Source organism: Physella acuta, unplaced genomic scaffold (genome assembly GCF_028476545.2).
Source record: "Physella acuta isolate Inbredline_101_S28 unplaced genomic scaffold, ASM2847654v3 ptg002067l, whole genome shotgun sequence".
Classification (NCBI taxonomy): domain Eukaryota; kingdom Metazoa; phylum Mollusca; class Gastropoda; family Physidae; genus Physella; species Physella acuta.
In genome coordinates, this window is record NW_026733570.1 from 153,752 (window position 1) to 178,466 (window position 24,715).

General features: G+C 40.9%; 1 protein-coding gene across 2 annotated transcripts in view; it reads right to left on the bottom strand.

Moving 5' to 3' along the window:
- LOC131931985 (carbonic anhydrase-related protein 10) overlaps positions 1–24,715 on the bottom strand; it is an 80,206-nt gene that overhangs the window by 40,711 nt on the left and 14,780 nt on the right. For both annotated transcript variants that reach the window (XR_009384418.1, XM_059288838.1), the window contains exon 2: positions 11,594–11,749. Coding sequence is in view for 1 of the 2 variants with exons in the window: in XM_059288838.1 (XP_059144821.1) it covers positions 11,594–11,654 (61 nt within the window). In the remaining variant the exon portion in view is untranslated. The remainder of the gene's footprint in view (positions 1–11,593; positions 11,750–24,715) is intronic.

Genomic DNA, 24,715 nt, shown 5'->3' on the forward strand with positions numbered 1-24,715 from the left:
ATTGGAACTATAAATAATATGTAAATAAACGAGTAGAATGCGAAAAACGGAGATGCATAGAAGATTCTAACTCGGGGGGGGGGGGGGGGGGGGGGGGGGGGGGGGGCTGACACCGGGTGATACCCGACCTCGCTACGCCACTGCAAGCAATGTTCTACTTACTACATCATAAAAAGACATGTAACACTGCAGTGTGGAGAAAACTGAAATCATTGTTCAAGGCCATATTTTAGAAACTCTAAGATGATGTTTATATTCATCGCCGTCATATATAGTTGGGTAGCCTTGATGTACTCCGTTAATTTTGTTTAATTAGCGATAAAATCACGTGACGAGAAATGTAAATTAGTTTCCGTGTTGTTCGCGATCAGACTTGGACAAACACGCGTGATAAAGGCCAGCAGACACACCGGTGAGAGGTGGTAGGTCGTGGTCAAGGTCTGTGGTCAAGGTCAAGTGGTCAAGGCAAGTGGTCAAGACAAGTGGTCAAGGCAAGTGGTCAAGGTCAGTGGTCAAGGTCAGTGGTCAAGGTCAGTGGTCAAGGTCTGTGGTCAAGGTCTGTGGTCAATGTCAAGTGGTCAAGGCAAGTGGTCAAGGTCAAGTGGTCAAGGTCAAGTGGTCAAGGCAAGTGGTCAAAGTCAAGTGGTCAAGGTCAAGTGGTCAAGGCCAGTGGTCAAGGTCAGTGGTCAAGGCAAGTGGTCAAGGCCAAGTGGTCAAGGCAAGTGGCCAAGGCCAGTGGTCAAGGTCAAGCGGTCAAGGTCAAGCGGTCAAGGCCAGTGATCAAGGCCAGTGATCAAGGCCAGTGGTCAAGGTCAGTGGTCAAGGTAAGTGGTCAAGGTCAGTGGTCAAGGTCAGTGGGCAAGGTCAGTGTTCAAGGTATGTGGTCAAGGTCTGTGGTCAAGGTCTGTGGTCAAGGTCTGGGGTCAAGGTCTGTGGTCAAGGTCTGTGGTCAAGGTCTGTGGTCAAGGTCTGTGGTCAAGGTCTGTGGTCAAGGTCTGTGGTCAAGGTCTGTGGTCAAGGTCTGGGGTCAAGGTATGAAGTATTTGTTGCCCTTTGATTGAGTCTAAAAGAGAATCTATGCCCCATACAGGGCAGGTCGACTAAGCTTTGCTCTGAAAAGAGACTACCCCATCCTCAGCCCATCAAAAACTTTTAATGCACACCTCGACCCCAACAACACTGACTCTCCTCGACCCCAGGCTCCTCCCCTTACCTACCCCATCCCAATCCCCACCCCATCAAAACTCCCCCCAACACCCCCGCCCCTCCACCCCCGGTCCCTCCTCTTATTTATTTCCACCCGTCCCTTTTGTTTTATCATTACACATCCGCGCCATATTGATTTTATTTCCCATAATACAACACAAACAACAGGAAATGGAAATACAGTTTCGGTTTAAACGTTATCGATTCCTGTTTAACAGATTTTGATTTGAGTTTCATTGGGGGGGGGGGGGGAAGGGTGGATGCACCGTCAGGCTAGCCCTGGGCCGTTTGTTCTGGTACTTGATCGCAGCATCGGTCTGTTGGCATTGTAGAGATACTCTAAGACAGGTAAGATTGATGGTCTAGGTTTACTGAAAGGGGGGATTGTTGATATTGTAAAGATGCGCCAATGCGTCAAGGTAAGTAAGATTGGATGGTAGGCGGGGGGGGGGGGGGGGATATGCGTTAACTACATCATGTGCTATGGATTGAAGAATTTTTTCATCTCTTTTTAAATTCAGTTCATATTTAATCACCGGATTACATTTTTTTTCCCACGTTTTCTTTAACTTGCTTTCGTCTCTGTTTTGTCTTTCCAATCAAATCTTGCGATCGAAATTTCTGGCACTTCCCAGTTAGCTAGCGCGCTGAAATTTTCAGGGAAGCTTTGTTTTGGATGACAATTGAATATTCTATTGTTTTTATTACTAAATTGATCCATGGAAACATTTTATTGATCATTTTAGACCGCTATATAATTGTACAAAAAACGTGGGGAAAAAGGGACATAACCCAGTAACTGTAATTTGATGAAAACAAGGTTCGGTACTCTCCCTCTTTGCTTACTGAGTAGTGTTCACGCGGTGTTTGTGTACAAACAACCGTAACAACTGGTGGCCAGTATGGGGGAGACGATATGGTCGAGTGGTTGGGCACACGATTGCTATCCCACTCGACACGGGTTCAAATCTATGTGTTCTAGTCAGTAACGTATTCACACAACGTGTTTTTTACGAGTTGTCTTTTTACGAGTTGTCTTTTTACGAGTTGTCTTCGTTTACCCAAAAAAAAGTGAAAAGATAAAATCGATAGCAAGATTTTAATGCAAACAAACAGACAAACACTAAAAAGTAGAAAATAATAATCATTAAAAAAGTTTTTAAAAACCCACGTTTTCTGATTGAACTAAAAAGTAGAAAATAAATACTATACATCACAATAATGCAAGCGATCACTCTACTATAAGCGATCAAAAACGTGGGGCGCCGTGATTTTCTTACAGTTTCTAATACTGTTGACTCTCTACAAGCTCCCTAATAAAAGTCAATAGTATTATCTAATCAATAGTAATATAACTTTTACTTCGGCGACCCACGTTTTTGATCGCTTATAGTAGAGTGATCGCTTGCATTATTGTGATGTATAGTATTTATTTTCTACTTTTTAGTTCAATCAGAAAACGTGGGTTTTTAAAAACTTTTTTAATGATTATTATTTTCATATTAAACCAGACGAATGTGAAGTTTTTTTGGTCTTAAAATGGAGTCTAGTCGTCTGCTCATCTGTAGTGTAACATTTTGTATCAGCGTGCAAACGAGAGTTACGTGGTCAGGTGTTGATTGTGTTACTGAATCTGATTAGTTAGCACACAAACTTGTATCAACAAGTACTGATTTTTAACCTTTATCAACATACTTCAGTTCCAGTGTTTAATTATCACCTAACAAACAATATAACATTAGACGCGAACACAGCTGGTTTTGTCAATTGGCAACAAGATATCAGTCTAGCTGAGTAGCTTGGCTAGCTGAAACATGTGTGTTAACGCTCTCTGGATATCTGGGCTAGCTACATAATGTGTGCTAACGCTCTTTAAATAGCTGTGTACCACACTGAAACGCGTGCCTCAGTACACACCAGATCGCTGTGTCAAACAGTAAAAACACATGTACAAATGTCCTATCGTCATGCACGCAAACATTCCTTACCAAGTCCTCATCAGCCATCCCTAGCGATTGATATCTGTTCAAATATCGATTCCAAAGGTCATTACTTTGATCAGCCATCGATCGACTCTGATCGATCAAGTATCAATTTTATACCCTCTAGCCCTGATATCAAATGTCACATTTTGACACGATCTGGCAAATGACAATGATAAAATATAAACTCGGGCTATAGACATGATTTTTAATCCATTTTAAATACTTAAAGTTTTAAAAATAGAATAAAGTCTCGTAGACAAAAGAGTTGCACTCCAAGTGAACGCTAAATAAAAAAGTGCATAATAGTGCGCAATATTATTAGTACTTTAAAAATTTACATTAGTTTTTTGAGAAATCGGAAGTAGCGTAAATTACTACTTCCGGTCATCGGAAATTACTCAAAATTTGACAGAAGGTAGAAAATTAGATCTTTTACTCACATGTGAAATTTTATTTATCTATCTGAAATAGTACTCAAGCTATAGGCTTTTAAAAAATTCAAAGTAGAAAAAGTACCACTTCCGGTTATCGGAAATCGCTCAAAAGTTGATACGGATCTACGATTTTGATAAAATACTTATATATGAAATTTCATCAACCTAGCTGTAACGGTACTCAATTTATCGTGTTTACACACGGACAGACAGACAGACACACAGACAGACACACAGACATACGGACAGGATTGCAAAGCCCAGTTTTTCAGAATGGATTACGCATAAAACCTCTTAATTTTGATAAATCTGGATTGATAATTTTTGCCCGATTAAAATAAGTCCTCTATACTTCGGATGTGATGAAGGACTGAGGTGTAATACGGTGAAAATTGTTAAAATTTCAAGAGATTTTTTTGCACGATTACAATACTTTCTCTATACTTCGTATATACGAGAAAGTAAAAAGCAAGCTCCATGTAAAGGATACCCGTTAATAAGTCACGAGACCTATCCACCAGATATGTCCTGGCTTCAAACCGTGTACTCACCACAAGCTAGCCAATGGCCAACTCACCACAAGCTAGCCAATGACCAGCCACCAACTCACCACAATCCAGCCAATGTCCAGCCACCAACTCACCACAAGCTAGCCAATGGCCAGCCAATGGCCAACTCACCACAAGCTAGCCAATGGTCAGCCACCAACTCACCACAAGCTAGCCAATGGTCAGCCACCAACTCACCACAAGCTAGCCAATGGCCAGCCAATGGCCAACTCACCACAAGCTAGCCAATGGTCAGCCACCAACTCACCACAAGCTTTCCAATGGCCAACTCACCACAAGCTAACCAATGACCAGCCACCAACTCACCACAATCCAGCCAATGTCCAGCCACCAACTCACCACAAGCTAGCCAATGGCCAGCCAATGGCCAACTCACCACAAGCTAGCCAATGGCCAGCCACCAACTCACCACAAGCTAGCCAATGGTCAGCCACCAACTCACCACAAGCTAGCCAATGGCCAGCCAATGGCCAACTCACCACAAGCTAGCCAATGTCCAGCCACCAACTCACCACAAGCTAGCCAATGACCAGCCACCAACTCACCACAATCCAGCCAATGTCCAGCCACCAACTCACCACAAGCTAGCCAATGGCCAGCCAATGGCCAACTCACCACAAGCTAGCCAATGGTCAGCCACCAACTCACCACAATCCAGCGAATGACCAGCCACCAACTCACCACAATCCAGCCAATGTCCAGCCACCAACTCACCACAAGCTAGCCAATGTTCAGCCACCACCTCAACACAAGCTAGCCAATGTCCAGCCACCAACTCACCACAAGCTAGCCAATGGTCAGCCACCAACTCACCACAAGCTAGCCAATGTCCAGCCACCAACTCACCACAAGCTAGCCAATGGCCAACTCACCACAAGCTAGCCAATGGCCAGCCACCAACTCATCACAAGCTAGCCAATGGTCAGCCACCAACACACCACAAGCTAGCCAATGGCCAACTCACCACAAGCTAGCCAATGGCCAGCCACCAACTCACCACAAGCTAGCCAATGGCCAGCCACAAACTCACCACAAGCTAGCCAATGGTCAGCCACCAACTCACCACAAGCTAGCCAATGGTCAGCCACCAACACACCACAAGCTAGCCAATGGCCAACTCACCACAAGCTAGCCAATGGCCAGCCACCAACTCACCACAAGCTAGCCAATGGCCAGCCACAAACTCACCACAAGCTAGCCAATGGCCAGCCACCAACTCACCACAAGCTAGCCAATGTCCAGCCACCAACACACCACAAGCTAGCCAATGGCCAACTCACCACAAGCTAGCCAATGGTCAGCCACCAACTCACCACAAGCTAGCCAATGGCCAGCCACAAACTCACCACAAGCTAGCCAATGGTCAGCCACCAACTCACCACAAGCTAGCCAATGGTCAGCCACCAACTCACCACAAGCTAGCCAATGGTCAGCCACCAACTCACCACAAGCTAGCCAATGGTCAGCCACCAACTCACCACAAGCTAGCCAATGGTCAGCCACCAACTCACCACAAGCTAGCCAATGGCCAGCCACAAACTCACCACAAGCTAGCCAATGGCCAGCCACCAACTCACCACAAGCTAGCCAATGGTCAGCCACCAACTCACCACAATCCAGCCAATGGCTAGCCACCAACTCACCACAAGCTAGCCAGCCACCACCTCACCACAAGCTAGCCAATGGCCAGCCACCAACTCACCACAAGCTAGCCAATGGTCAGCCACCAACTCACCACAAGCTAGCCAATGGTCAGCCACCAACTCACCACAATCCAGCCAATGGCTAGATACCAACTCACCACAAGCTAGCCAGCCACCACCTCACCACAAGCTAGCCAATGGCCAGCCACCAACTCACCACAAGCTAGCCAATGGTCAGCCACCAACTCACCACAAGCTAGCCAATGGTCAGCCACCAACTCACCACAATCCAGCCAATGGCTAGCCACCAACTCACCACAAGCTAGCCAGCCACCACCTCACCACAAGCTAGCTAGCCACCAACTCACCACAAGCTAGCTAGCCACCAACTCACCACAAGCTAGCCAGCCACCACCTCACCACAAGCTAGCTAGCCACCAACTCACCACAAGCTAGCCAGCCACCAACTCACCACAAGCTAGCTAGCCACCAACTCACCACAAGCTAGCCAATGTCCAGCCACCAACTCACCACAAGCTAGCCAATGTCCAGCCACCAACTCACCACATGATGATGCACGTGTTTCATTATTTAGGCATTTCAATCTGAACCGGATGCCACCATTCCCCCCCCCCCCCCCCGCCCTGTACTCTGGCATATACAACATTTTTTAAAATCCTGTCTGTTTTGTGCCGTGTTTTGAATAATAAATGACGTCCGGATTAAACGCTTCGTTCTTTGTCGTTTAGCTGCGTGGGTGGGGGTGGGGGGGGGGGGGGGGTGGTGACATCAGGTCCACGAGGACATTTAGCAGACGTGAAATCTCTCACATGGTATCATATCACATTAACCCTTAGAGGCTGCGAACTGGCATCAGCTCCGCTTGCACGTTAATCTGCTGTGAAATCAGATAGTATCTTCTAGTGTTAACCCTTCAGAGGCGTCATATCAATTTAACCCTGTATAGGTGCCAAATCAAGTTAACCCTTTTGATGCGTCATATTATTTATAGAGGTGTCCCATCAAGTTAACACCTTAAAGGGGTCATATCAAATTAACCCTGCATAGGTGGCCATCTCAGGTTAACCCTTTAGAGGCGCCAAATCAAATTAACCCTTTAGAGGTGTCACATCCAGTTAATTACTTTAAGTTAGGTCACATCAACTTAACATCCTGACGCGTTCCCTTTAGGGTAAAATTTCGATAGGCACAAAGAGGCGACCACTTGAATTTCTAGACAGGGCCTCATCTCATGTCACATGGGTAAAGAACAAGTGGCTGGTCTAGAAAACATGGAGAAACTAGAGCAGGAAATATATCTATATATATAATTCTCTTCTGGGAGACGTTAGAAAACAAGCTGTAAACGCGCTCCCTACCACCCCCACCCCTACATGGTCTGGTGAGCTGTGGTTCACTCTAAATGTTTACAAACAGAGCCGGGTTTAGTGACGACTATTAGGGACAGATAATTTAGTTTGAAACGATTTTAAACTAAAAGGAGTTTACTTTAACGGAGGGGGGGGGGGGCGGGGAAGGAGGGGGGGGGTTATCGTCCTTAACGAGCTACTTATAGTGCTTTAAAGAAATATTTTCAGTGGCAGCGTTGGTAGTGTCGAATTCACAAATTATGAATAGCTGAAAAGTAGAAAAAACAACTAAATAGCGGCGTATGATATGCCGCGGGTCGGCTCGTACTAAATATATAATAAGTACGTTAACTAAATATGATAGGAGTCGTAAATTGGTATATACATTCACCCAACCAAATATCTAATACTTTTTACCTAAGCGATATAAATAGTTCGCACTGCCCATTAATATTCTAACCGAACGTTGTAATATCTTGCCATAAAAATATCAAATCGAAATACAAGTAGAAATATTACAATAAATATATCCATTTATAAGGTCAATTTAATGTCAAACATTGATTATAAATAACTTAATTCGATCTTCGGGAATTACCTTAAACTGAAGCAGAAAAAAAATCCACAATGGCATCCCCCTTTTCATCGTTGTCAACTAATCACATAATGGTGTTATTAGTTAATTCCCTTTAGTTTTTGGGCGGTCGTCTCCCTTGACAGCATTCCTCTGCCCACATTAACTCCGGCCCCTGAAGTGGAAGTCTAGTGGGCAGTCGGCTGAGCTGGATCAGACGGGTCTTAGTCTGTAGACTCGACTTGGTCAATATTTACACCAGCCGTCTTAGGAGGGGTCACTCAATAGGTTCATTTCATTCCTGGGATTTAGCCGCCCATCCATCAATCAAGCATATAATCATTATATATATATATATATATATATATATATATATATATATATATATATATATATATATAATGTTTATATTCGTGTATGTGTTTTGGAAAACGGTTTATTTTGCTGTCAGTATTGGAAGTAGAAGCCCATATTATGCTACCAGTAAGAAATGGCTGCTATAGATTTAACCCCAGTATGAGCGACCCCTAGAGACCCCTAGAGAGAAAGGATTTATGACGTCTGCATAAGAAGTGGGTCATTGCTTAATCACAAGTATACACATTAACTTTCTGGCATTCGTACAGAGATAGTATACACAGAACCACCCACATACACACACACGCATACATATTTCACATTAACTTTTCTGCACTCTAATAAAAAGGAAACACACATACCACTTTACACATACATCACAGCCCTACAGCCAGACAGGGGCTGTACCCACTGCCAGACATTTGGAGCTTTAAAAACTACGGCATGCAAATTTTCCCGTTGAAGAAGATACACCACGGAGTTTTCCGCTGAAAATAACCGGATGGAAATTGTCCGATTGAAATCCGAGGGACTAAACTCTCCCGATCAACGAAGTGAAAACCGGCTTTAACCAGAGCACTCGATTTTCTGGCGAGTTTTTTTTTCTTTGGAGAAGTTAATAAAATAAAATAAAAAATGAGATAAAAATGTGAAATCACAACTTGAAACTTCCGGGGAACTCACAAGTACCACTAACGTGAGGGGACACAATCTGCTCTCCCCCTACCCCGCCCCTTAACCCAAGGCATTCGAGTGGACTCGGCACCGCGTGAGCCGTAAGGGAGATCTTAAGTGTAACTTTATTAAAAAGTTGCGTCACTTGAGCTCACTGACATCTATTAAAAATCAATGACCCAACATCAGAGCGGGTCTAAGGGGACAGAACTGTCCTGTGTGAGGGGACAAAACTCTCCTATCTGAGGGGACAAAACTGTCCTATCTAAGTGGATAGAACTCTCCCACCTAAGGGGATAGAACTCTCCCGCGTAAGGGGACAGAATTCTCCTGCCTGAGGGGACAGAACTCTCCTGTTTAAAGGGACAGATATGTCCTGTTTAAAGGGACAGATATGTCCTGTTTAAAGGGACAGAACTGTCCTGTTTAAAGGGACAGAACTCTCCTGTTTAAAGGGACAGAACTCTCCTGTTTAAAGGGACAGAACTCTCCTGTTTAAAGGGACAGAACTCTCCTGTCTAAAGAGACAGAACTCTCCTGTCTAAGGGGACAAAACTCTGTCTAAAAGGACAGAACTCGGAGATTACGGTCTGACTTGGTCCATGAGTTGATTCGGCTTTGTTTAGTTAAGTGAGTCTCGCCGGAGAGTTCTGGTTTCTCTGTAGACGTTTGGGTTATCCGGCTTTGTTTCATTTCCGAGGATTCAGAGGTCGATGGTGTTTTTTTGGTGGTGTTTGAAATAACAAGAGGATCTGGTGTTTTAACTCGTTTGAAAAGATTGTATTTGTTAGCTTAGTACTTTGGTCAAGGACTTTTCTCTAGGTGTTTTTTTTTTTTTTTAACTTGACGCTTTGGAAAGTCGAAGTACTTTAGACAGAAATAGTACGGGTTTATGTAAAAACTGCACCACCTCAGCCCTCAACCTCAGAGATATAACCATTAACAGCTTTAAAAACTGAGTTCTATTCTTCCCTCATGTAATTGTCTGTAATTTTGTATTTTATGTTTGGGGTGAATTGTGTGTGACGGTGGAGTACCTGGCCAATGGAAGTGAATGGGTGAGCGATCAATCACTCAGAGGAAGCTGGTTGTTTTGACTGTTAGAACTTAAAATGCATCCAATATTATGCCCTAGATTTCTATCTTGTGTACTCATGCCCTTCAATTATAAGTGCTATATTAAACGATGGATGTTTGATTACTGAAATGAACTGGATTCATCGTGGACTGTATTATTTTAAATAAAGTTCAATGAACCAACAGCTTATCGTCTGTCCTTAAAGAAAGAACACACAAGTCCATATCAGAGGCGTAGCGAGGGGGGGGGGGTGCGGGGGTGCGGACTGCATCGGGTGACATCATTTAGAGGTGTAAATCGAAAGTTTGAGTGGGGGGTGCAAATCGAAAGTCTAAGGGGGGGGGGGGTGCACAAATCGAAAATTGAAAATTTGTCCCAGGGAAGGGTCTTTACGCCTCTGGCGGGTGACACCATTAAATGCCGCACCGGGTGACACCCGACCTCGCTACGCCACTGGTCCATATTTAGTCTAAGGTATACACACTTAGTCTAAGGTATACACACTTAGTCTAAGGTATACACACTTAGTCTAAGGTATACACACTTAGTCTAAGGTATACACACTTATAAAAATAAACCATGACAGACCTTTATTGGTACATTTCATGACACACCTATTGCTCCACATTCTCACCTCTTCCCCATCTGATTACATACGAGTAACCCCCCCCCCCCCCCAATCTTGTCCGTTTGTTTACACACCTACCCTAACCCCACTCAAACACGCACACCTCAACTTAACCAATACAATTATCAACATCTCCCCAATGAGCCCAAAAAACAACTGATATACACCTTCTACTGTGCACACCTCTCTTTAAAATATTATAGAAATTACTTAGCTAACGCTAAACAGAAAATATAAACAACCCTTTACAGACAATATAAACAACCCCAACCAGACAATATAAACAGCCCTAAAGAGACCTTAACAGCCAATATAAACAGCCCCTAAACAAAAATATAAACAGCCCCTAAATAAACAGCATTAGGAATTGCCTCTAAACAAACAGTAAAGCACCTGCCAAAACTTAATGGAATCCACACATCTTAAGAACATTTAAATTTAATCAATCTCAACAAATTTTAATCCAATTAACATAAATTAATTAAATTAATCTCAACCCATTTAAATGAAATTAATCTGAAACTCATTAATAACGAGAACCCCTGCTCACTTCCAGTTTTGAGAGTTCCAACTTTTCTCAGACATGCGCATTCTAAAACCGGAAATTAACGCATTGGCATTATAATTTGTTTTCCGAGTTAAGCGCGCTGAAAATAAATATTTTTGAAATTCTTGCAAGACAGAGAACTTTGATGCTGAAATGTCATCTCTGTTTAGATATTCCAGAATTTTAATTTGTAGTTGCCAGTGAAAGACATCGGCAAGCAACAAACTGTTTCTCGGTACGCAACTTAGCTTTTTTATCTGGCGGTAACTACACCATTTATGAAAGCATGCTTGTAGATTGTTTTAACAGAGGAGGGGGAGGGGGTGCAGGGTTGGAGAAGACGTTGTATAGTGAAGACTGCTGTGTCGAGCTAATGTACAAAATTTTGTAATGGAACTTTTGAAATGAACAATCCGAAATATATTATTATAAGATAAAAGCAGATACATTAATTTTTAAAAAGGGTTTTAAAAAGAAAAAGAAAAGCTGAAGAAATTAGTAAAAATTGTTTTTTAAAAAAAGCTTACCAGTGATCTGTACCAAACTGGCAATACAAAGCGTCAGCAAAAGTTGCCAGAGATGCTCCATTTTGATTGGTTCTGTCTGTTCTTCCTGTCATGCGCACACGCTCCTAAGCTATGTTTAATAATCCAAAATTGGCCCCGGTTGAAGACGGCTGGTCGCTGTGAGAAAATAAAATAAAACGATGAAACGGATTAATGGCGTCAGTGGGGAGAGGTGTGTGTGGGGGGGGGGGGGGGGGCTTGAAATGTCATGGGAGAAACAAAATGGCCTGTATGATGGAGATTGTGTTAAATACAATATATCAGTTATCCCATACCCAACTCCATATATTGCACCATCACAACTTGTACGTCGAAATATTTAAACTGCCACGTTGTATGTGACAACTGTTTACTCAGGGATGTTCTACAGTTAGGTACCCATTAGAGCTGAGTGGACTCAGGCACGTCCTACGGTCAGGTATCCATTAGAGCTGAGCGGACTATAGGACACGGCTGGTATTGTCTGGCCTAGTCTATATAGATTTTATAAACACGCCAAGGTAGTCCAGCTGAGCTGTTACAAGTTGGTGGGGAGACAGTTGAGGTCCACACACGCCATTTACCACACACCACTGACCACACACTATTTACCACACCATTTACCACACATACCACACAAAACTTACCACACACCACACGACACTCACAAGACACAAGTCACATGAAGAAAAAAAAAATCTATACGAGTTAGTACACGTACGGTATTTTTAGAAATGAAAATCAACAAACACGAAATAAACTGTTAATTGACATGACGTCATCTCATTCTAATTCTAATTCATTAAAAGCCTTCTGGCCATAAACACATTGACCTAATTAATGTTCAATATTTGTGGCAGTTTTATTATCCAGTTTACCACATTTTCATTCTTGGTTGTATAGTTCAATATTTGTGGCGGTTGTACCAAGTCTACCACATTTTCGTTCTTGATCATATAGCTGTTTGGTTCTTTTTCCAATTATTTTTGTTTGGTAGCCACGAAAGTCGTTTAATTAATTACTTAATTACAGTATTTGATTATCTGGGGGTTTTTAAGGAATGTTATGTTGACCCCAGATTTTAACCCCCCCCCCCCTCCCCCTCTCTCGTCTTGTACAAAGAGCATGTCATTCGTTAATTTATGACAACCAATTAACCGCCTTTGTCTTTAGTCTTATGGGCTGTTTAATTAGTCCCAGACTTGATGGATTAGTTCCATGTTCAATTAGCCACATGATGTAATCGTTACACGCCTTATTAGCCACGTGACGTGACTGGTTGATGTTTATCAAAGTACCGTGAAAATCAAACAGGTGTAAAGAAAACGACAATCTAATGATATCGTGACAACTTGTTTATTATAAAACTACAATAAAGGACGCCACGCCAATTTTACAACATCGTTACCACATAATATAAAAAAATCATGTTACAAAAAAATGACAATCAAGTTATAATACAAACATGTAATCAGTCATTTTCATGAAAGCTTTTTTAACGAATTACTTGATCTCGCTAATCTGCATTGATGGACGTGGTCGTTTATTTGTATGCCCTTATCGTTTATTTGTATGCCCTAATGTAGTTACTTGTCACTAATGCATTTTTATCTTCCTAATACGGCCATAATTTCATGAGTTTTTCCATAACAAGTGTTTAATTTCGTAACTGTTTTTAAAGAATTACATTAGCTTTATTTTTGTGTGTATATAGGCCTATATAACTTTGATATATTTTTATGAAATGTGGACAATAAGAAACCAACATCTATATTTTTATTTCTATGTCGAATTCAGTGGGTTTTTTAGGGCGTGCAGTTTTTGTAAAATGTAATTATTCTAGTTTATTGCGGTTGTTAGACAATTCAAGTATAGTACAATAGTTTATAATATTGTAATTTATTTATAGTATCGTAAATTGTATTTCTATTGTTAGTCAGTTATATATAAAAAAAATTACATAAAGGCATTAGACGGGTATATTTCATTTGGTCGTACTCGGTGATGTTAGTGAACGTTAGATTTCAATGGTGTATGCCTGATCTCAACGGTGTATGCCTGATCTCAACGGTGTATGCCTGATCTCAATGTTGTATGTCTGATCTAAATGTTGTAGTTCTGATCTCAATGTTGTAGTTCTGATCTCAATGTTGTATGTCTTATATCAATGTTGTATGTCTAATCTCAATGTTGTATGTCTGATCTCAATGTTGTATGTCTGATCTCAAAGTTGTATGTCTGATCTCAAAGTTGTATGTCAGTCTCAATGTTGTAGTTCTGATCTCAATGTTGTAGTTCTGATCTCAATGTTGTATGTCTTATCTCAATGGTGTATGTCTTATCTCAATGTTGTAGTTCTGATCTCAATGTTGTATACCTGATCTCAATGGTGTATGTCTGATCTCAATGTTGTATATGCGAACTCAATGTTGTATGTCTTATCTCAATGTTGTAGTTCTGATCTCAATGTTGTATGCCTGATCTCAATGTTGTATGTCTGATCTCAATGTTGTATGTCTTATCTCAATGTTGTAGTTCTGATCTCAATGTTGTAGTTCTGATCTCAATGCTGTATGCCTGATCTCAATGTTGTATGTCTGATCTCAATGTTGTATGTCTGATCACAATGTTGTATGCCTGATCTCAATGTTGTATGTCTGATCTAAATGCTGTATGCCTGATCTCAATGTTGTATGTCTGATCTCAATGTTGTATGTCTGATCACAATGTTGTATGCCTGATCTCAATGTTGTATGTCTGATCTCAATGTTGTAGTTCTGATCTCAATGTTGTATGCCTGATCTCAATGTTGTATGTCTGATCTCAATGTTGTATGTCTGATCTCAATGTTGTATGTCTGATCTCAATGTTGTATGTCTGATCACAATGTTGTATGTCTGATCTCAATGTTGTATGTCTGATCTCAATGTTGTATGTCTGATCACAATGTTGTAGTTCTGATCTCAATGTTGTATGTCTGATCACAATGTTGTATGCCTGATCTCAATGTTGTAGTTCTGATCTCAATGTTGTATGTCTTATATCAATGTTGTATGTCTGATCTCAATGTTGTATGTCTGATCTCAATGTTGTATGTCTGATCTCAATGTTGTATGTCTTATATCAATGTTGTATGTCTGATCTCAATGTTGTATGTCTGATCTCAATGTTGTATGTCTGATCACAACGTTACCAGTTTAAAAAAAAAATTTCTCCACATATAAAGAAATGTTTTTAAAAAAATATATTTTTATCCACACCCAGAAAAAGAAAAGTTTTAAAAAATATTTTCATTAGCTCTGTATTAATTTTTTCAGCCCTGCCCCCCACGCTATTTTTGTAATGCCGTGCGGGGTGCCTCCACTGTATTCACGGTCTAATCAGATTTTCATTGAACAGTTGACAGACTGGAAGGTGGCGCGGACCTACAAGACGTCTCGGGTCATCCCATAGGTGGGTGTAGGTGTACTGGGCTAATGACCGTCATAGAGGGCTAATGATCGTCATAGAAGAACTAATAATCGTCATAGAGGGCTAATGATCGTCATAGAGGGCTAATGATGGACATGTAGAGCTAAAGATTGTTATATAGGGTTAAGTTTATCTGATAAGTGGCGTATGTGATACTGGGCTAATGATTATCATACAGGGACTTATTATCAGCATAGAGGGGCTAATATTATCATCATATAGGGCTAATGATCATCATATAGAGCTAATGATCATCATATAGGGCTAATGATCATCATATAGGGCTAATGATCATCATATAGGGCTAATGATCATCATATAGGGCTAATGATCATCATATAGGGCTAATGATTATCATATAAGGCTTAATGATCATCAAATAGGGCTAGTGATATCTTATTTAGCCCACTACATGACAGTTATTTGCCCCTAAATGGCGGTCATTAGCCCTCTACATAAGAATTTTTAACCGGCTAATGTTCGTATTTATATTTCTCAAAAAAAAAAGGCTTTAGCCGTCTGATATTTAATAGCCGTCTAATATGACGTATTTGGCCGTCTACACATCCATAAATCAACATCATCCCATCCGAGATTTTCCTCTCTAGCTCTCTCTTACCGTGTTATCGAAATTCCTCTTTTCCTCACTCTCGTGTCATTGAACCTCCCAACCCTCTCTCCAACCATCTCTCCAACCCCTTCTCTACCCTCAACACCCCCGCCCCCACCACTCTCTTTAAAGATTGCTCAAGTGAAATTTTCTTTACAAAATGGGGGAGACAACCTATAACAATTTTTGCCGCTTTTAATAACATTAGACCCCTTTACGTCCGCGTTCAAGTTTAGCAAAAGAAAAAAAAACAAACTCTCATTACATTTTTTTAGACACAGAGATTAGAATCATCAAATAACTCGATTGGATGATTTTTGTTCTTGGATGAAAAAATACACCAGAGAATGGGTTGAAGCTTTGGGCTGTTATTTTTAACTCAATGTGATTTAAAAAAAAACCAAATGTCAGCATTTTCAGATGGAGGCGTCAAAATTGGCGGCAAGTTCAGATCGACGCAGGGTTAACCCTGGCTATAATTAGCACTTTTTAGGAGAGAAAAAAATTATATTCGAGATGGACCGTAAATGTCGTCGTGACTAGCACCTACCCCGGATGGTCGGGGAGAAACTTGACGTCTAATGGTAAACAGGTAGTGAGCAACGTGTATTTTGTGTGAAGGTGTTCTGAAAGTCTTATAGCGCGTTTACACTTGCGACAAGTATACTATACAAGTCTAGAAAAACAACTCGCATCAAGTTAGTGTACATGTTTTGTGAGAAATTGTTTTCATACAAAATTAACTTGTGAGTATTTCGTCCTAGAAATGGATGGTATACAGAAGTGTAAGGATGGTGTTATACAAAGATATATGTATTTTACAAAGTGACTGCGCAGCAAGGTCAAAACTACTAAGCGGTTTAGGCGGAACTTTGGTGGGAGGGGAGAATCAAGAATTGCGACGCCTCAACATTTAAGGGTAACTCTATGTCGCATCAAACAATTCTGTAATATAATAATGTAACAATAGTTAATTGCAAAGCATTGGATGAAACAATAGTTAATTATTGGTGCAACATTAATCGATGCAACAATAATTGACGCAACACTAATTGATAATTAGTGCAACGCTAATTGATAATTGGTGCAACAATAATTGATGCAAAAACTTTAAGTTGTCGTCTAAAAGTATCATTTCGGACCTGAAGGTCCATCGGTCAGGTGAAATAAAGTTCACCTGTTTCTGTGACCTCCGCATCTGAAGAAATAGTGTGGTCAGAGCTGAGTGGACTCAGGGACGTTCTACTAACACAATCCCGAGATTCGAACTTGAGACTTGCGGGTTAGCAGTCGTATGCTCAACCACCCAACCACGCCATTACTCAAGTGTCAGTAGAATTGTTATTTTTAAACAGGGCGGAGGGGGTGTCTAACTTTGGCGTCACGTTTAGAACCAGGTTTTTAGTTTGTAGATAGTTGGGGAAGGGGGAGGGGGTGGAGGGATCAAATGGGCTAAACTATCACGACATTATTTCAGGACAAGCATTTGGCAGAGGTTTTATAGAATAAGACATTATCTTTCTCGTAAATGTGCACGATTCTACAAATGAACGCATACATGCTTGGCCTTCAACTTGTCCGGTTTAAGGAATACATGCCCCCGGTTGCCTTATTTTTCTATTCGAGTGAGTCTACATTTTATTTTGTTGTATTGAACCAATAAACATGTGGAATCCTGTTTCCCACACGGTAAAAGTAAAAATCCGTAAGGTCACAAGTAAACAACAAGAACACGAGCATTCTATTGGACGGTCACATGGTCACCCTCAACCACACACGAAACTCCTTCCTCCGCCACCCCTAACCACACATAAACATGCACACACACATACGCAGTCGATGGGCGGTTCCAGGTCAAGCGTCATTATCACAATGGCACCCACAACCGTTTATAAAAATTCCTACCTCCTCACCCACCCCTAACCACACACAAACATATACACAAACATGCACACAGCCAACGGATATTAAAATTGCCGGATCTCTTTATTTCTATTTTCAAACATTTTCAAAATGACGGTATAAAAAAAGAGTAATTTAAAAAAATAAAATAAAGGATCTAACTGAATACTTCGATAAAATTTCGTCTCAGATATCTAAATCTATGTAAAATTCGTTCAAGCGATTGCAAATATGTCAAATACGCCGTGGGTAGCCTTTTTAACTACTCACTTGAAAATGCATCTTTGGAGAATATCCATTAGTAAAATTTTTAAACGAAGAGTTTTTTTGGTTTCGTTGATTTTTACCGGCTTTTGGTATTACCGCCGTCTGGGTGCAGACGGGAAGTGACGTGTTCTGAGATGAAAATCTTTCATTTCCGCTCAGACTTTGCTCACCCCACAGGTTAAATTAATCTTTTCTGTCGGTTAATCCAGGGATTGTGGGATTAGGATTACACGGGCTTTACTTCGACATGTGGGTAAGCTTCAGATATTATCAACGTTTGGATATTGACGTTTTCAAGTGTTTATTTGTGGTTAAATTCAGAAATATTGTTAGGTGGTCAGTTCTAGAAATATTGGCAGGTGGTCAGTTCTAGAAATATTGGCATGTGGTCAGTTCCAGAAATATTGGCATGTGGTCAGTTCCAGAAATATTGGCAAGTGGTCAGTTCCAGAAATATTGGCAAGTGGTCAGTTCTAGAAATATTGGCAGGTGGTCAGTTCTAGAAATATTGGCAGGTGGTCAGTTCTAGAAATATTGGCAGGTGGTCAGTTCTAGAAATGTTGACAGGTGGTCAGTTCTAGAAATATTGGCAGGTGGTCAGTTCTAGAAATATTGGCAGGAGGAAAGTTCTAGAAGTGTGGACAGGTATTCGGTTTTGACGTGTAATATTTTAACAGTCCCATATGTTTATACAAGGACTGATATATTTATGTTTATGAGTCCTCACGAAGAGTATAAAGACGTTATATACCAATAATTATATCTGACTAATTGAAAGTTAATTGAAATCCTGATAGGGTTACTAGCATAAGGTGAAAGGGGCACTACCATTAGGTGTAAAGGTCACTACCATAAGGTGTAAAGGTCACTACCATAAGGTGTAAAGGTCACTACCATAAGGTGTAAAGGTCACTACCATAAGGTGTAAAGGTCACTACCATAAGGTGTAAAGGTCACTACCATAAAGTGTAAAGGTCACTTAAAAAAGGTAGCGTACTGACCAGTATTAGATCATACGCAAGGTAATTTATAGCCGCAATCGGAAATCGCCGATTAGTTCGGTGCGGTCGCTGTGGGTTTTCCCGTTTCCCGAAGGTTTTCTAAAACGTACTTGCATACCATGATTGGAAATCCCCAGTATCGTAGGTAGTCGCTGTGGGTTTTTCCCTAACTCACGTAAGACGCTAGCTGCGAAAAGCTTATTCTGTTGAATAAGCGGCCGGGGTGTTTAAATAATTTCTTGTTAAAATTCTCACAGAAAGAAAACTTTACATGGAATATGCATTGAGATTTATATCACACGGTACGCCGGTAATCCAACGAGAGGAAATTAAAAAAAAAAAGATTAAAAAAAAAAGCGGGAGTGAAAATGCGCTTGCTTAGCAACGACAGGGGAGGGAACTATATAATAGGAAATAAACAACAACGTTTTTATCTCCAGAGTGACATCCCTTTGGGTGCTCAAAACGATCCCTTTCCGAAGTAAAGAATTGGGAAAGAAGACGATTTGGAGATTATTAAAAATCTCTGAAGTAATGATTCGGGCGTGGGACGTCCGCCCGCCCCCGGGCCAAGAACTAGCGAGTCATTAGCCGTCTGCTTGGCAGTAAGAACACTGGTAGAAACCAGACGACCAATAAGTCCCCCCCCCCCTCCACATTTAGTGCCAGACAAGCCCCTCTCTAGCAGCAGTCAGGGTGCTAAAAAAGTGGGCAGAGACCTTTCGCTTATTGAATATTGGTCAATTGCTGGCATTTGAGAACTTTAATAAGGGCAGACGAACTAAGTTTTCTTTTAGTTTTTAGTTTGAATCTGGCAGGGAGTGTAGGTAACACTTGGGGGGGGGGGGGGGGGGTATGTGGTGTGTGGGGGGAGGGAGACTTGTGACGTCATAAGTACCCTGAAGCTATGACATTTACTACGTCATAAGGTTCGGCATCTACACGTCATTCATAGTCGGGAGGGAAGGGCGACGGGGCTATTTTTTTTCCAATGACGTCATTTGGCTTAAATTAAACTAGGAACTCAAAGAATTTATGACGTATGGGGTAGGAGTCAGTATATTATAAGGGGACTATTTAAAGAGTGAGTTGGGATGGAACTTGTGTGCTGATAATAAATTTGTGGTTAGTGAAAGCTGTTGGTCGTATCGCTAGCACGTACCCTATCGGTGGATAGGGTGGAGGATGTATCAAGTTTGTAGCTTAGTCATTCATATAGAGGCGCTACGGCAAGCGGCGAGAAAAAAAAAACATTACGCGATACTCAGATTATCAAAAACAATACGCTTGACGAAAACACCAGGTTGAGAAAAAAGAAAAAGCTATTGGCCTAAAAGGAAAAGACCAGTTTTTATGCAAACACACTCGTTTGACGAAAAACTACAGGATGAAGACCAGTTTGGCGTACACGAAAAGAGCAGTTTGGCGAAAAAGAAAAGACCAGTTTGGCGAAAACGAAAAGACCAGTTTGGCGAAAACGAAAAGACCAGTTTGGCGAAAACGAAAAGACCAGTTTGGCGAAAACGAAAAGACCAGTTTGGCGAAAAGACCAGTTTGTGAAAGAAAAAAGTGGTAGATTGAGATTTAGATTTAACGGCATGTACATCAGAGGTTTACATAGCAGCGGCACTTCTTAAGTATGAAAACCTGGATCACTAACCCCCCCCCCCCCCCCCGTTTCATTTCTGACATGCTTAGAAGTATTAAAACCTCGGTCACTACCCCCCCCCCCCCGGTTTCATCATACTGACATGCATGTTTAGAGATCACTAGTTCCCCCCCCCTCTGGTGCCATTACTCAGTTACTGACATGCGTTATAGAGGTGTGAAAACCTGGGTAACTAACCCGCCCCCCCCCCCCCCTTCCCAGGTTTCATTAATTACTGACATGCATGCTTAGATGTCACTAGTCTCCCCCCCCCCCCCACAACCTCCTGGTGCCATTACTGACATGCTTAGAGGTGTGAGAACCTGGGTCACTAACATCGACCCCCCTAACCCCCCCCCCCCCCCCCCACACACACACACACACTCTGCCAACTCAAGGGCGAGTTATTTCCCCTCCAGAGTTCAATAATGGATTGTCATTTAGTCGAATTATTTAGGAATCGATTCCAAAAATTTTGTCATCTCATCTAAACATGAGATCGATACTCACCGGCGTGAGTTCATCTGTCGGGAGTCATCTAGGGAGGGGATGGTGGGGGATGGCGGGGGGGGGGGGGTGAGGTAGTGGAAGTTGGTGGGCAGTGTTGGGGTGAGATTTGAGTGTAAATACAAAATTGTAATGATAGACCAGCAAGTGTTAAGTGGTGACGGTGGGGAGGGGAGGGGTGGGGGCGGTGGGGGGGGGGGGGAGGGGAGGGGGTATGTGGTACTTGTTGGGTTCATTCTAAATTTAGTTTCAGCAATTTAAAATATAATTACTAAAATAAAATTAAAGAAAATGTTTAACTTATTTAAGATACATTTCAAGCATGACAAACAAATTAAATAAACCGGGAGTGATCTCCCCTAAACTTTCTCGAATATTCTTATATAAAACAACAGGGGATGGGAACTCGGGCTATAGACATGATTTTTAATCCATTTTAAATACTTAAAGTTTTAAAAATAGAATAAAATCTCGTAGACAAAAAAATTGCACACCAAGTGAACGTAAAATATAAAAAGTGCATAATAGTGCGCAATATTATTGGTTCTTTAAAAATTTACATTAGTTTTTTGAGAAATCGGAAGTAGCGTAAATTACTACTTCCGGTCAACGGAAATGACTCAAAATTTAACAGAAGGTAGAGAATTAGATCTTTTACTTACATGTGAAATTTCATTTATCTATCTGAAATAGTACTCAAGTTATAGGCTTTTGAAAATTTCAAAGTAGAAAAAGTACCACTTCCGGTTATCGGAAATCGCTCAAAAGTTGATACGGATCTACGATTTTGATAAAATACTTGTATATGAATTTTTCATCAACCTAGCTGTAACGGTACTCAAGTTATCGTGTTTACACACGGACAGACAGACACACAGAGAGACACACAGACAGACACACAGAAATACGGACAAGATTGCAAAATTATGTTTTTCCGTATCAGTGAGGTGTAAAACGTCGAGATTTGTAAAAATCTCGATTTTTTTTTTGCACGATTACAAGACTTTCTCTATACTTCGTATATACGAGAAAGTAAAAAAACAACATGGCTTAAACAAAATGCGAATTCAGCTTCTTCCCAGTACATAAAATTAAAATTTTACATTCATGCAAACATTTTATTTTTAGATTTTGTTTCATTCACTCACAAAAACCACCACTACACCCCCCCCCCCTCATCCAGCTAACAAGCTAGGTTAAAAAAATCAAATCGTCAAGCTATGAATTCTTAATTGTTTGGAGAAAAAAAAATGTCCTATGTCAAATTCGATGTAAAAACCTCTTATTTCGCCACGGGAGGTAATCAGAAGTTTCAACGTCGCCTCAGGTAAGACGCAATGTTTTTTTTTTCCGTGGTCTTTAATCGCAAACGGAAGTTAAGTGCCCGGAGCTTACATAATTGAACCAATCAATCATTCCGCACACCGGATCTACTGAATAAATCAAGTCGTGATTCCAAACTTGAGTTCAAAAATTTGTTACAACAGTATTTGACTATTTTTTTTTTGCAGAAATATGGAAGCGACTCAGAGGGTCGTCAAAGCGGTATCACTACTGAACCTACTTTATAAGTTGCACAAAATTTAATTGAAATCGAGTTTTTTTCCTCTTCTTCGTTCTTAATTATTGTAATGTAAGATGTGATTCCCTCCAACACATTTAAGCATTACGTGTCAACTTGTATTGCGCCATTTGGCTTCTTGATCTCAGATTTCAGCCTGCTTTTCTTTCGGGATTTGCTTCCATAGACTTTGTCCAACCAAGAACAAAGTACAGGGCAAGAGTTGTCTAATTGTGGGGTGTTCTTTCCTAGATGGGTAGCTGTCATCAACTAAAGAGCCTCATCTGTCCGGGAAATTGACTTTTAATATTAGGTGGATGGGGGGGGGGTGTTAAGAGGTCTATTCTGTTTATATTGGCTGCAAAGTGCGGAGTTTGTATGCCGAAGTCTCTGGAATAGAAGACCTCTACTTCACCTGCCCCATGTGTTTTGGGGACGGATGGGAAAAGACGGTTTCTCTCTTTAGCTGTAGTTTACTACATTTCTACCAATCAAAAATAAAAAGTGCATGATTCTCATCAAACCGATAACGAAATTTTATTTAAACATTTGTTGTAGGGAAGATTTTATCATAGCTTTTTTAAAGTGTAGTTTTAATTTTCGGCGACTGATATTTTGGTTTCAATCAAAATTTTAACTTATTGTTGCCTCCGAAAGTACAAGTTAATATTTACACATAGCAAAAACTACGCAGTAGATAATTGCTACAACAGTTTTAAAAAGCTAACAATGTACAATTTGTTCTGAAAGCTATTGAGTTGTTTAACTTTTACCACCATTGTAGAACTATTGTCGAGGCGTTAATTCTTGCGCGTTTATAATACGTTTGCGTTTCGCAAATGTGTGGCCCTTCACCCCCCCCCCCCCCACATCCCACACTCTCCCTACATCCCCACACTCTCCCCCATTCCCCACACCCTTACACTCTCCCCACACTCTCCCCACACCCACACAGCTTTTGTAGGTTCGCACCTCAGGCTGTTTCGTGAAAACACCATAAATAGATATCGGGGGGGGGGGGGGGGGGGGGGGGTGGCGATTATTGATTTTAGGGCTTTAATTTTAAAAATAGATTCTCTTCTAATTCTTAAAATTAAATTACGCACGCAAATGTATTTGTGTTTTTGTTAATGCACAAGTTGTTAATATTTTAAGCGTATTTTAAAGTAACCACCTTTAACTTATACAACATATCCATACATTTCAGACTAATATTGAACATACTCATTGACTGAAGACAAACACTGTATAAACATAGTGAACTAAAATACAACAGAAAATAAAATTTGTTGCAACTTCTTCGGGCAGGAATTATACTTTAAGCAGCATAGTGTAAACCTGAGGTTTTTTTCTAAATTTAAAATCTAGTGCTTGAAATTCTAGTATAAACCCTTCTGTTTATCTGTAAGCCATGAATGTTGAACCTAGTGTTGATTCATCCCAAGATTTTTTATACAGCATCCTGTTGTGTTGATCTAAACAACCATGGTCTTTGATACAGCATCCAATGTGTTGATCTAAACAACCATGGTCTTTGATACAGCATCCTGTTGTGTTGATCTAAACAACCAAGATCTTTGATACAGCATCCTGTTGTGTTGATCTAATGTGACCTACTTAGGTCGAGTCAGGTTCTATTTTTTATTTTGACATTGTATAATACCTTATATGGAGTGATTGTGCAACAACCGGGGTTTTTCCACTGACTTATTAAGGGGTCTAAGACATAGAAATTTTCCATTAAGATCTGATTGAATGATTCTGGTCAGATGACTATCCCAACCAATGGCTACATGAGTTGAGGATAATCTCCCCTGTGGCAGAAGTCTTTAATTGCACCGCACACTCGCCACACGTGGCAGTTTACCTTGATCGGGCCTTCTACCTTGATCAAACAATCTATTAAGACCAAGCCGTCCATATTGTCCGGCAATAGATTCTGACCATTTGAACGTGAGAGAACTTAAGTCCTGTGTGTGCTACGCTTTCTTAAGTTGATTTAGTCTTCTAGTATAATATTACTAGTCGCCAAGTAATTCTTGAAGCTATAGCAGTGTTGTGTGGCCTGTGGCTATTTTTTTAGGCAGTGTAGAAATCTGTGATAGTGTTTTTTCCTACACTCTGTAAGTTGGGTTTT